This window comes from Mobula birostris, chromosome 6, assembly GCF_030028105.1.
Source record: "Mobula birostris isolate sMobBir1 chromosome 6, sMobBir1.hap1, whole genome shotgun sequence".
Taxonomy (NCBI): domain Eukaryota; kingdom Metazoa; phylum Chordata; class Chondrichthyes; order Myliobatiformes; family Myliobatidae; genus Mobula; species Mobula birostris.
Genome location: NC_092375.1, coordinates 4,186,177 through 4,202,435, shown reverse-complemented (window position 1 = coordinate 4,202,435; position 16,259 = coordinate 4,186,177). Strand labels below are relative to the sequence as shown.

The 16,259-nt window shown below is 45.6% G+C and overlaps 1 protein-coding gene across 1 annotated transcript in view; it reads left to right on the top strand.

Annotated features, from left to right (window-relative positions):
- The window catches only part of pwp2h (PWP2 small subunit processome component), a 53,946-nt gene that overhangs the window by 17,072 nt on the left and 20,615 nt on the right, over positions 1–16,259 (top strand). The window contains 3 exon segments of the mRNA XM_072259823.1: positions 301–437; positions 5,053–5,201; positions 9,667–9,814. Coding sequence (XP_072115924.1) covers positions 301–437; positions 5,053–5,201; positions 9,667–9,814 — 434 coding nt within the window.

Genomic DNA, 16,259 nt, shown 5'->3' with positions numbered 1-16,259 from the left:
TTGGTGACACTAGGCATGTGGGGGAGGGAGGTTGATAAAAAGCCGCGAGGCCGTAGGTAGAAAAGGTGAAGGGCTGAGGAGGAGGAGGAGTCTGACTGAAGAAAATGGGAGGGGCTCCAGGGGGAGGCAATAGGCAAGTGAGGAGAAAAGGTAAGAGACCAGAGTGGGGAACAGAAGAAGGAAAGGGGAAGGGGAAAAATGACTGGAAGTTGAACATACTGATGTTCATGCCATCAGGTTGGAGGCTACCCAGACGGAATAATCAGAGTGAGACCTTTTGTCTGTGTGTGTGTGTTACAGGCCTGGGACAGCTACTGGTATGGGAGTGGCAGAGTGAGAGCTACGTGCTGAAGCAGCAGGGACATTTCAACAACATGGTTACGCTGTCATACTCTCCCGATGCCCAGTACATCGTCACGGGGGGTGATGATGGCAAGGTGAGTCTGCCTCCGCATCCATGCACTTCTGTTGGGCTCCTGAAGGCCCTCATTTCACCATAAATGGTCCAGCAGCAGAATGAGGCCGTTGAGTCCGCTCTGCCATTCCATCGTGGCTGATTTCAACTCCATTCTCCTGCCTTCTCCGTGTAACCCTGATGCCCCACCGCACATTAGCCCTCAAGATGGAGAGGGTCCAGAGGAGGTTCACGAGAAAGATTCCAGGAATGAAAGTGTTGACATATGAGGAGTGTTTGACAGCTCGGAGCTGTAATTGCTGGAATTCAGAAGAATGAGGGAGGAATCTCATTGAAACCTATTCAATATTGAAATAGAGTGGATGTGGAGAGGATGTTTCCTATAGTGGGAGAGTCTAGGACCAGAGGGCACAGGTAGAGTGGATGTGGAGAGAATGTTTCCTATAGTGGAGGAGTCTAGGACCAGAGGACACAGATCGAGTGGATGTGGAGAGGATGTTTCCTATAGTGGGGAGTCTAGGACCAGAGGGCACAGATAGAGTGGATGTGGAGAGGATGTTTCCTATAGTGGGGGAGTCTAGGACCAGAGGGCACAAATAGAGTGGATGTGGAGAGGATGTTTCCCATAGTGGGGAATCTAGGGTTAGAGGGCACAGATAGAGTGGATGTGGAGAGGATGTTTCCTATAGTGGGGAGTCTAGGGCCAGAGGGCACAGATAGAGTGGATGTGGAGAGGATGTTTCCTATAGTGGGGAGTCTAGGGCCAGAGGGCACAGATAGAGTGGATGTGGAGAGGATGTTTCCTATAATGGGGGAGTTTGGGACGGAGGGCACAGCCTCAGAATAGAGGAATGTCCATTTAGAACAGAGATGAGGAGGAATTTCTTTAGCCAGAGGGTGGTTAATATGTGGATTTTGTTGCCACAGATGGCAATGGAGACTATGTCATTGGGTATATTTAAAGCGAAGGTTGATAGGTTCTTGATTAGTCAGGGCATTGGATTACAGGAAGAAGGCAGGAGAGTGGGGTTGAGATAAGAGGTTCTGTGGGAGCGATCGAGAATCCCGGATGGTCTGTTGCCTCCCTGGTGCCAGGGTCCGCGATATCTCAGATTGAGTTCTCGGTATTCTCAGGAAGGATAGGAAGGGGGAGGAGGTCCTGCAAAGAGAGTTTAGGGAGTTAGGTGCAAAGTTGAAGGACAGGATCTCCAGGGTTGCAATCTCAGGATTGCTACCCGTGCCACGTGCTAGTGAGGCTAGAAATAGGAAAATAATGCAGCTAAATACGTGGCTAAGGAGTTGGTGCAGGAGGGAGGGCTTCATGTTTCTGGACAATTGGGCCTTGTTCCAGGGAAGGTGGGACCTGTTCCGACAGGAAGGGTTGCACCTGAACTGGAGGGGGACTAACATCCTTGCGGGAAGGTTTGCTAGTGCTGCTCCAGGGAGGGTTTAAACTAGATTTACAGGGGGAGGGGAACCAGAGTGTTAGAGCAGATAGTGAGGTGGAGGAGGATAAAGGTCATGCGGCAACTGCAAGTAAAGTGCATGGAGTAAAGCCGGATCTAATATATAAAGAGGCTTGAGGAAAGAGAAGCAGAATAAAGGGTGTAAAGGTAGTCAGGTAGAAGGGCTAAAATGTGTGTACTTCAATGCAAGAAGCATCAGGAGCAACGGTGATGAACTGAGAGCTTGGATACATACATGGGATTATGATGTAGTGGCCATTACAGAGACTTGGCTGGCACTAGAGCAGGAATGGATTCTCAATATTCCTGGATTTCAGTGCTTTAAAAGGGATAGAGAGGGCAGAAAAAGGGGAGGAGGGGTGGCATTACTGGTCAGGGATACTATTACAGCTACAGAAAGGGTGGGTAATGTAGCAGGATCCTCTCTTGAGTCAGTATGGGTGGAAGTCAGGACAGGAAGGGAGCAGTTACTCTATTGGGAGTATTCTATAGGCCCCCTGGTAGCAGCAGAGATACAGAGGAGCAGATTGGGAGGCAGAATTTGGAAAGGTGCAAAAATAACAGGGTTGTCATCATGGGTGACTTTAACTTCCTTAATATTGATTGGCACCTGATTAGTTCCAATGGTTTAGACGGGGCAGAGTTTGTTAAGTGTGTCCAGGACGGATTCCTGTCACAGTATGTTGACAGGGCGACTAGGGGGAATGCCATACTCGATCTGGTATTGGGTAATGAACCGGGTCAGGTCACACACAGATCTCTCAGTGGGTGAGCACCTGGGGGACAGTGACCACTGCTCCCTGGCCTGCAGCATTATCATGGAAAAGGATAGAGTCAGAGAGGACAGGAAAATTTTTAATTGGGGAAGGGCAAATTATGAGGCTATAAGGCTTACATCTGTGTTGGGAAAGCTGTCGGAAAAGATTCTTAGAGATAGGACCTCTGGGCATTTAGAGAATCATGGTCTGATCAGGGACAGTCAGCATGGCTTTGTGAAGGGCAGATAGTGTCTAACAAGCCTGATAGAGTTCTTTAATGAGGTGACCAGGCATATAGATGAGGGTAGTGCAATGGATGTGACCTATATGGATTTTAGTAAGGCATTTGACAAGGTTCCACACGGTACGCTTATTCAGAAAGTCAGAAGGCATGGGATCCAAGGAAATTTGGCCAGGTGGATTCAGAATTGGCTTGCCTGCAGAAAGCAGAGGGTCGTGGTGGAGGGAGTACATTCAGATTGGAGGATTGTGACTAGTGGTGTCCCACAAGGATCTGTTATGGGACCTCTACTTTTCGTGATTTTTATTAATAACCTGGATGTGGGGGTAGAAGGGTGGGCTGGCAAGTTTGCAGATGACACCAAGGTTGGTGGTGTTGTAGATAGTGTAGAGGATTGTCGAAGATTGCAGAGAGACACTGATAGGATGCAGAAGTGGGCTGAGAAGTGGCAGATGGAGTTCAACCCAGAGAAGTGTGAGGTGGTACACTTTGGACGGACAAACTCCAAGGCAGAGTACAAAGTAAATGTCAGGATACTTAGTGTGGAGGAGCAGAGGGATCTAGGGGTACATGTCTACAGATCCCTGAAAGTTGCCTCACAGGTGGATAGGGTAGTTAAGAAAGCTTATTAGCTTTCATAAGTCGAGGGATAGAGTTTAAGAGTCGCGGGGTAATGATGCAGCTCTATAAAACTCTTGGTTAGGCCACACTTGGAGTACTGTGTCCAGTTCTGGTTGTCTCACTATAGGAAGGATGTGGAAGCATTGGAAAGGGTACAGAGGAGATTTACCAGGATGCTGCCTGGTTTAGAGAGTATGGATTATGATCAGAGATTAAGGGAGCTAGGGCTTTACTCTTTGGAGAGAAGGAGGATGAGAGGAGACATGATAGAGGTGTACAAGATAATAAGAGGAATAGATAGCATGGATAGCCAGCGCCTCTTCCCCAGGGCACCGCTGCTCAATACAAGAGGACTTGGCTTTAAGGTAAGGGGTGGGAAGTTCAAAGGGGATAGTAGAGGAAGGTTTTTTACTCAGAGAGTGGTTGGTGCATGGAATGCACTGCCTGAGTCAGTGGTGGAAGCAGATACACTAGTGAAGTTTAAGAGACTACTAGACAGGTATATGGAGGAACTTAATGTGGGGGGTTATATGGGAGGCAGGGTTTGAGGGTCGGCAAAACATTGTGGGCCGAAGGGCCTGTACTGTGCTGTACTATTCTATGTTCTATAATAAAACCAGTCATAATGGAATGGCAGAGCAGACTTGATGGGCCGAGTGGCCTAATTCTCCTCTATTTCTTCTGGTCTATGACAGGCAACAGGCCTGAAAGGAGCAAACATCCTTCCCCTGAATCTCATCTCAATGATGTTTGTGCATGCACATCTCCAGATTATCATCACATTCAGATTTAGATTTATTTATCACATGTACATCAAAACAATATTGTGAAATGCATTAACAACCTACACAGCCTGCAAGTATCCCCACGCATTCCAAGCTGAAACTGTTTTATTTCACAAACTTCCATTTCGTGTTAAACGTCTAAGAAAAAATCTGATTTAACTCTTTCCTTACACCTTGTTGATGCGTAAGAGATTCTGCAGACGCTGGTAATTTTGAGCAACAACACACAAAATACTGGAGGAATTCGGGAGGTCAGGCACCATCTGTAGAGAGGAATGTACTATTGACGTTTCGGGCCAAGACCCTTCATCAGAACTGAACCCTAACCCTGATGTTAAACTATTGAATTGATATAAGTGACAATTTATGAAATAAAAATCTGTGATTTTACCAGTATGAGAGATTCTGCAGAGGCTGGAAGTCTTGAACAACACACAAAAATTGCTGGAGGAACTCAGCAGGCCAGGCAGTATCAATGGGAAAAAAAGTTCAGTTGACATTTCGAGCCATTTTGTGTGTGTTACATGGATTTCCAGCATTTGCCGATTTTCTCTTATTCGTGTGCATGACAAGGGTTGAGAATTAGATGTAAGAAAGGAAAATGTAAAGTGATAACTATAACCAAGAGAGATTCTGTAGAGGCTGTAAGACTTCAACAACACACACAAAGTGCTGGAGAGACTCAGCATGTCAGACTGTGGAGAGGAATAAACAGTTGGTGCTTTCAGTGGTGCTTGAAGACTGACCACGTTATCTCTCCCATTAGGTGAAGGTTTGGAATACCAGCAGCGGTTTCTGCATTGTGACGTTTAGTGAACACACCAGCTCCGTTACCGCGGTTACCTTCAACTCTACCGGCTTTGTTGTGGTCAGTGCCTCTCTGGATGGCACGGTGAGGGCGTTTGATCTTCACAGGTGAGACAAGGATGTGTTTGGCTTGTCTGCGCGCTGCTCAGCTTGCATACTCTGAATGGCGTCTGCTCCTGAGATAATGAGGCGGCGTGTGTTACCCTGCACACAAGCTCATGATTTCTCTCACAGTAACTGTTCCTCAGATCCTGAAACTCCAAACACATGGTCACTGGAACATGCAGTCAGTGCTCTGTACACCTGCTCGTTAACACACATACCGAACCAGCCAATCCAGTCAGCACTCTGTTTGAACTTACTTTTTAAATATTTCTTCCTGTGACTCACAGTAGGTTTTCAGTGTAATGCACTGTACTGCCACAGAACAATGTGGCACAATTAACACCTTGTTAATTTCGCAACATAGTTGAACCTGTTTGCTAATGCAAGGATCTGATCAGCTAATCATGTGGCAACAACTCAATGCATAAAAGCATGCAGACATGGTCAAGAGGTTCAGTTGTTGTTCAGACCAAACATTAGAATGAGGAAGAAATGTGATGATTGGTGGTGCCAAATGGGGTGGTTTGAGTATCTCAGAAATTGCTGATCTCCTGGGATTTTCACACATAGCAGTCTTTCCTCAACCTTTTCGCTCTGGAGGAACCCTTGAAATAACTTTCAGGTCTCAGGGAACCCTTGCGTAAAAGTTGTTATATCTACAGCTCACGGTACATTAGCATGATTAGTAAGTTGTAGATATACTAATCCAAAAATATTTGTCAATGCTCTTTCGAGTAGAAAATGAATTTTAGCCAATTCAATCTTTCTTGAAATTACTCCCTTTCATAAATTTTAAAAATTCATAAGGTGAACATAATAAATTTATGTAAAATAACTGGCTTAAGCCAAAATGGGATTTAATTTTTCTAAAGGTAGGCCTGGTAGATTTAATTTAAATAAGGTTATGAATTGATTTTAATTATGCTATTTACAGCTGGAAAATTTATTGACAATGTTGAATAGTAAAGGTACTAAAAACCACAAGCCAAGCAATATGAATAACAATAAGACAATTTTGTACAAGCCTTTTTGGGAAAAAAAAAATTTCTTACTGAATGACATGATCAGGCTCAAATTTCGGCCTAGCATGTGAAATCTGTGCTTGTTTTTTGCTGCACAGACACTCAATTCTGGATCGAACTTAAGATAAGCACAAATGAATTTCACCTTCAACTGAAATGAGACGATTTCTGGCCTTGCTCTTGATGCTTTTTAAACAAGAAAAAGCTTGCTCACACATGTAAGAAGTTGAAAACTAGCAAAATGTTCATTGGTTTCCCATGAATGGCAGGATACCCTTCTTTTACAGAAATCTAGAACTTGCCCAGGGACAGGTCAGTAAATCTCATCTTGAGTGCATGATCAGACTGTAGCTCACAAAGTTCTTTCTCTTCTGTCAAAGTCAAGTTCTCAGGCTGAGCGGAAGATTCAGAGAAAGGGACCCTCAGCCAGTCATACGCATGTTGAAAGGGAGGGAAAATACTGTCAATTTTGTTTTGCAGTTCTTCCAGGTGGTTTTCAATAAGACTCAAGACTTTCTGATAACTTGCCCCACTCTCAAGCCCAAGCAGCAATGGAAACACTTCAAGATTTCCTTTTGTCACGTGATTTTTCCAAAGATTCAGTTTCCTTTTAAATCCAAGAATCTTGTCACTTAAAGTCAAAACATTTTCTCCAGAGACTTATTCAACTGTTTATGATGAAAAATGCCTGCTAAGAAGGCTAGTTTCTGCAGCCATTCTTCATCTTCAAAGCACACAGCAAAATCTGGCATCCTGTTTTCTTGGAAGTACTCATGCAATTCACCCTCCAGCTCAAACACCCTGTTGAGAATTCTTCTAGAAATGGCTAAGCCATTGGATTTCTGTATGTAGCAGGAGATTGGTGTGCTCCTTGTCTAGGTTTTCACGTAGTTTTCTGAACATTCTCAAGTGAACTGGTCTTTGTTTAATAAAATGAACAATTTTTGTAACATTGTCCAGAACTTTTTCATTTCGTCTCCAAGTGCTTTTGGCATCAGCACCTCGCAGTGAAGAAAGCAGTGTTTTGCGACAAGGTCAGGATTTTCTTTTTTAACAAGAGAAACAAAACCTCTTATGGATTCAACAATTGATGGGGCACCATCAGTACAACACAGTTCCTCCAAGACAGACCTTTTGTTTCCAAATATGAAGACAAAACATTAAATATATTTTGGCCTTTGATTGCAGCTCTTTGCAACAGAAAATGTTTTTTTGAATTTCACCATCATTTAAAAATCTTACAAATTCTGACTCATCAACCGGAAAAGAGAAGCTGTTCTTCAGTTTATCACACAAAACCTCTTCAGCATCCTCTGACAGCTTATCCTACTGTTTGAGAGTGAAATCTTTTCAATTTCTCGTACTGCATTTTGTCCTAGCATTTTACCCACAATAATTTTGCATACTGGCATCATTAGGTTCTCACAAATGTATGACTTCTTTTCTGGGTAGTAAGTTCTGCTGCTAAATAACAAACAAGAGAAAATCTGCAGACGTTGGAAATCCAAGCAACACCGCAAAATGCTGGAGGAACTTAGCAGGACCCTTCAGAGTCCTGATGAAGGGTCTCTGCCTGAAACATTGACTATACTCTTTTCCATAGATGCTGCCTGGCCTGCTGAGTTCCTCCAGCATTTTGTCTGTGTTGCTGCTACTAAATAGCTTGCTTCCTGAGCCTTTTAGCTGACTGTTACTTTATTAACAGAAGTTTTACTCTATTTGTTTTAAGATTCCAATACCTGTTTAAAATAATCAGCACTTTTATGTGTCATACAGCTGTGATTTGTAGTTAAGTGTCTTTTCAATTTTGCTGGTGCCATTGCTACATTTGCAAGTTGTTTGCCACAGACTAGGGACAATAGAATAAGATAACTTGGACCACCAGTCCATGTAAAACCATTGATAAGTAGCTTTCATTGTAAAGACAGACTTTTTTGTGTCCGTTGTTGCACTAGTGAAATGAGTGGGGAGTGTGTAATTCTTTATCTAACCTGATCAGAATTGCCCATTGCCTAGAATGCTTCTCTTGCATTTCACACCTCCTCTTCAAAAATTGTCGCATTGCACCGTCTTTAGAATGAAAACTTACCTCCAACTTTCTACTGTAAGTCAGTTGTCGGTGCATAAGGGGAAGTTGAAGGAGATAATTTGGGAGGAATGGACTCAACCAAGTAAACAGGGTCCTGCTGTGCATTGCCACGCTGGGCTGAGAGACCTCCAAAGCGATTGCTAATGGGGTTGTTCGGTCACTGCCCATCACTGTGAGCGCGAGAATCACCAATACACAAAGTTCAAAAGACAATGTTTATTTTTCCCTGCTGTGGAACCTGGTTGAGAAACCTGCTCAGAGAATGGTGTGTAAAATAAAAGTGTTCCAGTGAGCAGCAGTTCTGTGGGCAGTGTTGCTTTGTTAATGAGAGGAGTCAGAGGAGAATGGCCAGGCTGGTTCAAGCTGAGAGTAACACAAATAACCACACATTACAGTAGAGCATCTCTGAATGTACAGCCTGTCGAACCGTGAAGTGGATGGGCACAGCAGCAGAAGACCATGAACATACACTCAGTGGTCACTCTCTTCAGCCGACCATGTCGGTGCTCTCCATGAGGCCAAGGAATCTAATCTCATCGGCCCGTGATAGAGGGTTATGTAGGAGGGAGGAGTTAGATTGATTTTAGAGTGTGTCACAACATTCTAGGCTGAATAGTCAGCACTGTGCCGTCCTCTTTTATCTTCCTTTTCAATATCATTATCATATCGGATTCCACCAGCACCCTGGCAGCCCTTTCCAAGGACTCACCACTCTGTGTACATGGAAAAAAAGACCTTGCCTCATAAATCTCCTTTACTCTTTCCCTTGGCATGTTAAACCTGCACACTAGTATTTGAAATTTCCATCTTGGGCAAATGAATGTTTGCCCTGTCATTATTCTCAAATTTTTATTGACTTCTATCAGGTCTCCCCTCAGCCTCAGGTGCTCCAGAAAAACATCCGAAGTTTGTCTAAAGTCTCCTTATAGCTAATAATCCAGGCAACATCCTGGTGAACGTTCTTCTTGATCTATTCTGTTCGTTATAACCTGAAAATGCTCAAAAAAATTCCAAATGTTTTCCTTTTTGGGGATGAGTAACACTCTACAGCACTGGCAAACCGGGTTCATTTCCTTCTGTTGTCTGAATGGAGTTTGTATGTTCTCCCTGTGACCACATGGGTTTCCTCCGGGTGCTCTGGTTTCCTCCCACAGTCCAAAGACATAGGTTAATTGGTCACTTGGGTGTAATTGGGCAGTGTGGGCTCGTTACACTGGAAAAGCCTGTTACTGTTACCTGTAAATAAATAAATGCTTGTTGACTTTGCTCAGCCTTGTTATTTTCCAAGTGCCCTTTTGCACCTCTTTAAATAACATACCTGTGCTTTCCCTATCACCCTCCTGTCCTCCCATTGCAGGTATCGAAACTTCCGCACATTCACATCCCCGCGACTCACTCAGTTCTTCTGCCTGGCTCTGGATTCAAGTGGAGAGATTGTGTGCGCAGGCTCACAGGATTCGTTCGAGGTGTTCGTCTGGTCCATGCAGAGCGGCCGGCTGCTCGATGTAAGTGCGGAGTCTATTGCTTCATCGTGCATAGTGGTTTCCATCCTGAACCGGTGTGGATAACTTCACCCGCCTCAGCACTGAACTGATTCCACAACCGACAAACTCACTTTTCAAGGACTTGACAACTCATGTTCACAGTGTTGTTTATTTCTTCATTCATTCACACATTCACTCATTTATTAATTTATTTGTATTTACATAATTTGTCAGCTTTTGCACATTAGTTGTTTGTCTTTGCATGAAGTTTTTCATGGATTCTATTTTTTTGTGTTCTACTGTGAGTGCCCGCAAGAAAATGAATCTCAGGGTAGTGTATTAAGGTAATTTTGGCACGTCCTTTTGGCCCATTGGCCTTCATAAATCAGAGTCTTGAGTATGGGAGATGGGATGTTATGTTGAAGTTGTATAAGATGTTGATGAGGCCTAATTTGGAGTACTGTGTGCAGCTCTGGTTACCTACCTATGAACAAGATTGAAAGATTGCAGAGAAAATTGAAAAGGATGTTGCTAGGACTTGAGGACCTGAGGTATAGGGAAAGGTTGAGTAACACAGAAAACCTACAGCACAATGCAGGCCCTTTGGCCCACAAAGCTGTGCCGAGCATGTACTTACTTTAGAAATTACCAAGGGTTACCCGTAGCCCTCTATTTTTCTAAGCTCCATGTACCTGTCCAGGAGTCTCTTAAAAGACCCTATCGTATCTGCCTCCACTACCGTTACCGGCAGCCCACTCCACACACTCACCACTCTCTGTGTAAAAAAACTTACCCCTGACATCTCCTCTGTATCTACTTTCAAGCACCTTAAAACTGTGCGCTCTCATGTTAGCCATTTCAGCCCTGGGATAAAGCCTCTGACTATCCACACAATCAATGCCTCTCATCATTTTATACACCTCTATCAGGTCATCTCTTATCCTCCATCACACCAAGGAGAAAAGGCCGAGTTCACTCAACTTATTCTCTTACGGCATACTCCCCAATCCAAGCAACATCCTTGTAAATCTCCTCTGCACTCTCTCTATAGTTTCCACATCCTTCCTATAGTGAGGTGACCAGAACTGAGCACAGTACTCCAAGTGGGGTCTGACCAGGGTCCTATATAGCTGCAACATTACCTCTCGGCTCTTAAACTCAATCCCACGGTTGATGAAGGCCAATGCACCGTATGCCTTCTTAACCATACAGTCAACCTGTGCAGCAGCTTTGAGTGTCCAATGGATTCGGGCCCCAAGATCCCTCTGAACCTCCACACTGCCAAGAGTCTTACTATTAATACTAAATTCTGCCATCATATTTGACCTACCAAAACTGAGCTACCTCTGTCTGGGTTGAACACCATCTGCCACTTCTCAGCACAGTTTTGCATCCTATCAATGTCCTGCTGTAACCTCTGACAGCCCTCCACACTATCCACAACACCCCCAACCTTTGTGTCATCAGCAAATTTACTAACCCATCCCTCCACTTTTTCATCCAGGTCATTTATAAAAATCATAAAGAATAAGGGTCCCAGAACAGATCCCTGAGGCACTCCACTGGTCACCGACCTCCATGTAGAATATGACCCACCTACAACCACTCTTTGTCTTCTGTGGGCAAGCCACTTCTGGATCACAAAGCAATGTCCCCTTGGATCCCATGCTTCCTTACTTTCTCAATAAGCCTTGCATGGAGTACCTTATCAAATGCCTTGTTGAATTCGGTATACACTACATCTACTGCTCTACCTTCATCAATGCTTTTAGTCACATCCTCAAAAAATTCAATCAGGCTGGTAAGGCACAACCTGCCTTTGACAAAGCCACGCTGACTATTCCTAATCATATTATGCCTCTCCAAATGTTCATAAATCCTGCCTGACAGGATCTTCTCCATCAACTTAATAACAACTGAAGTAAGACTCACTGGTCTGTAATTTAGTGGGCTATCTCTACTCTCTTTCTTGAATAAGGGAACAACATCTGCAACCCTCCAATCTTCTGAAACTTCTCCTGTCCACATTGTTGATGCAAAGATCATTGCCAGAGGCTCAGCAATCTCCTCCCTTGCCTCACACAGTAGCCTGGAGTATATCTCGTGTGGTCCTGGTGACTTATCCAACTTGATGCTTCCCAAAAACTCCAGCACATCCTCTTTCTTAATGTCTATATGCTCAAGCTTTTCAGTCCGCTGTAAGTCATCCCTACAATCGCCAAGCTCCTTTTCCATAGTGAATACTGAAGCAAGTATTCATTAAGTACCTCTGCTATCTCCTCTTTTTCTATGCACACTTTTCCACTGTCACACTTAATTGGTCCTATTCTCTCACGTCTTATCCTCCAGCTCTTCACATACTTGTAGAATGCCTTGGGGCTTTCCTTAATCCTGCTCGCCAAGGCCTTCTCATGGTCCCTTCTAGCTCTCCTAATTTCATTCTTAAACTCCTTCCTGCTAGCCTCATAATCTTCTAGATCATTACCTAGTTTTTTGAACCTTTCGTAAGCTTTTCTTTTCTTCTTGACTCAATTTACAACTGCCTTTGAACACCATGGTTCCTGTACCCCACCATGCTTTCCCTGCCTCATTGGGACGTACCTATGCAGAATGTCATGCAGATATATCCTGAACATTTTCCAGATTTCTGCCATATATTTCCCTGAGAACATTTGCTCCCAATTTATACTTCCAAGTTCCTGCCTGATGGCCTCATATGTCCCGTTACTCCAATTAAACGCTTTCCTAACTTGTCTGTTCCTATCTCTCTCTCCAATGCTAAGGTAAAGGAGATAGAATTGTGATCATTATCTCCAAAATGCTTTCCCACTGAGAGACCTGACACCTGACCAGGTTCATTTCCCAATACCAGATCAAGTACAGCCTCTCCTCTTGTGAGCTTATCTACACCTTCCTGAACACACCTGACAAACTCGTCCCCATCTAAAGCCATTGTCCTAGGGGCAATGTTTTGGACATTAAAGTCTCTCACCATGACAACCCTGTTATTATTATATCTTTCCAGAATCTGTCTCCCTATCTGCTCCTCAATGTCCCTGTTAATATTGGGTGGTCTATAAAAAACACCCAGTAGAGTTATTGACCCCTTCCCGTTCCTAACTTCCACTCACAGAGACTTAGTAGTCAATCTCTCTCTGACTTGCACCTTTCCTGCAGCCGTGACACTATCTCTGATCAACAGTGCCACGTCTCCACCTCCCTCCCTGTCCTTTCTGAAACATCTAAAGCCTGGCACTTTAATTAACCATTCCTTCCCCTGAGGCATCCAAGTCTGTAATGGCCACAACGTCATAGCTCCAAGTACTGATCCATGCTTTTAGCTCATCCGCTTTGTTCGAAACAGTTGAGGCCAGTTCATGGGCTATATTTAAGAGGGAGTTAGATATGGCCCTTGTGGCTAAAGGGATCAAGGGGTATGGGGGGAAGGCTGGTACAGGATTCTGAGTTGGATGATCAGCCATGATTATACTGAATGGCAGTGCAGCCTTGAAGGGCTGAATGGCCTACTCCTGCACCTATTTTCTATGATTCTATGATGCTTCCTACATTAAAATAGACACATCTCAAACTATCAGTCTGAGTGCATCCCTTCTCTATCACCTGCCTAATCTCCCTCTCACACTGCCTACAAGCTTTCTCTATTTGTGAGCCAACCACCCCTTCCTCCTTCTCTTCAGTTCGGTTCCCACCCCCCAGCAATTCTAGTTTAAACTCTTCCCAGTAGCCTTAGCAAACCTCCCTGCCAGGATATTGGTCCCCCTCGGATTCAAGTGCAACCCGTACTTTTCGTACAGGTCACATCTGCCCCAAAAGAGGTCCCAATGATTCAGAAATCTGAATCCCTGCCCCCTGCTCCAATCCCTCAGCCACACATTTATCTTCCACATTAATACACTCTATTCCTATACTCACTGTTGTGTGGCACAGGCTATACTCCCGAGCTTTCTACCTTTGAGGTCCTGTTTCTCAGCTTCTTTCCTAGCTCCCTGTAGTCTGTTTTCAGGACCTCCTCATTTTTCCTACTTACATCGTTGGTACCAATATGTACCATGACCTCTGGCTGTTCTCCTTCCCAGCATATCGTGGACACGATCAGAAACATCCCGGACCCTGGCACCTGGGAGGCAAACTACCATCCAAGTTTCTTTCCTGCATCCACAGAATTGCCTGTCTGACCCCTAACTATAGACTCCCCTATCACTGCTGCCATCCTCTTCCTTTCCCTGCCCTTCTGAGCCACAGGGCCAGACTCTGTACCAGAGGCACGGCCACTGTTGCTTCCCCCAGGTAAGCCGTCCCGCCCCAACAGTACTCAAACAGGAGTACTTATTGTTAAGGGGGACAGCCACTGGGGTACTCTCTAGTATCTGACTCTTGCCCTTCCCTCTCCTGACTGTTTTTCTCTTATTTGTGTCCTGACGCCCCGGTGTGTCTTCTTGCCTATAGCCCCTGTCTATCACCTCCTCACTTTCCCTGACCAGACAAAGATCAAGTAGATTAGAACTATTCCCTGGAATGTAGGAGAATGAGGGGAGATTTCAGAGTTTTCAAAATTATGAGGGGTTAGTGCAGAATAATAGTTCAGCACAAACTAGATGGTCCGAATGGCCTGTTTCTGTGCTGTACTTTTGTGACTGTATCCAAACCCATCCAGGCAGCAGGGAGGAGTAGGGTCTAGTTGGTGAGTGGGTGACAGGTAGCGGGTCTGGGTGGAATGGGATGGGGCTGAAGATCTATTACCTGTTGTGGTGGGTTCCCACCTTTTGTCTTCTGTCATGGCTTCTGTCTCTGAGCACACTTCCTTGGCAAGGCTTCCCTTTCCTGCACCAATGACCCTTCTCTTTGTGGGACACCGCGCTCTGTCCTTTTCCTCACAGGATCTTTTCATCGCTTATTGCTGTTGAGACATCTATTGTCTCAACTTCAGCACTCCCCTTCTGTCTGCAAACCTTACCCCTCCTGAATGCCTTGCCCTCCACTCTCTGCAGTCAAAGACAGTGCTCCTGTCTGGGGGACTGACTTCTACCTTGCTGAGGTCAGGTGGCAACTGTGTAACGCCTGCTCTTACATATCCCTTGAAGAGAATCCCACTGAGGAGCATTAGGCCATTGTCTCGCATCCTCTCTAGCCTCTTGCTGTGGAGATCTCCCAGAACTACTTCCCTGGGCTTCGTCTGGGTGGCTGGGTGGAGATGTGCGTCTACCAAAAGAGGTGTAGGGCTCTCTTTCCCTCTGCTAGCCTGCAAGTCACCCGTGGGCAAGGTGTAGCACTTGCGTAGCCGCTCGATCAGGGTCACGTGAAACCATGGGAGCAGGTGGTGGATGGTCGTGTGAGCAGCCGGTGCACATCACAAGTCCTGGTGATACAACCACTGGCACCAGGCAGACAATCTCTGAGGAATATTGATAATGGTTGGGGTCACCCATCTTGTAAAGACACTGCCCAGAAGAAGGCAGTGGCAAACTTCTTCTGTCGAAGAGTTTACCAGGAACACTCATGGTCACGGGAAGACCACGTTCACCATGTCATATGACACGGCACATAATGAACAAATGGAGAGAGTAAATGCAAGCAGACTTTTTCCACTAAGGTTGAGAATTAGAGGTCATGGGTTAAAGAGGGTAGTAGGTGTGTGGAATTGGCAGCCAGTGGAAGTGGCGGATGCGGGTTTGATTTCAATATTTAAAAGATTTTGGATAGGTAGATGCATGGAGGGCTGTGGTCCAGATTCAGGTTGATGGGAGTAGGCCGAGGGAACTATTTCTGTGTTGCCAAACCCTTGATGGCCACTGAGAGGTAGAGAGGAGGAAGGGGTAGTGGGCAGCAAGTCTTGGTGGAGAGAGGCGGAGCTGAAGACCATCTGTTATCTGTGTGTGCCCTGTGGTAGGACAGGTGTGTGTCCTGTGGTAGGACAGGTGTGTGTCCTGTGATAGGACAGGTGTGTGTCCTGTGGTAGGACAGGTGTGTGTCCTGTGGTAGGACAGGTGTGTGTCCTGTGGTAGGACAGGTGTGTGTCCTGTGGTAGGACAGGTGAGTGCCCTGTGATAGGACAGGTGAGTGCCCTGTGATAGGACAGGTGTGTGCCCCGTGGTAGGACAGGTGTGTGCCCCGTGGTAGGACAGGTGTGTGCCCCGTGGTAGGACAGGTGTGTGTCCCGTGATAGGACAGGTGTGTGTCCCGTGGTAGGACAGGTGTGTGTCCCGTGGTAGGACAGGTGTGTGCCCCGTGGTAGGACAGGTGTGTGCCCCGTGGTAGGACAGGTGAGTGCCCCGTGGTAGGACAGGTGAGTGTCCCGTGGTAGGACAGGTGTGTGCCCCGTGGTAGGACAGCTGTGTGTCCCGTGGTAGGACAGGTGTGTGCCCCGTGGTAGGACAGGTGAGTGCCCCGTGGTAGGACAGGTGTGTGCCCCGTGGTAGGACAGGTGTGTGTCCCGTGGTAGGACAGG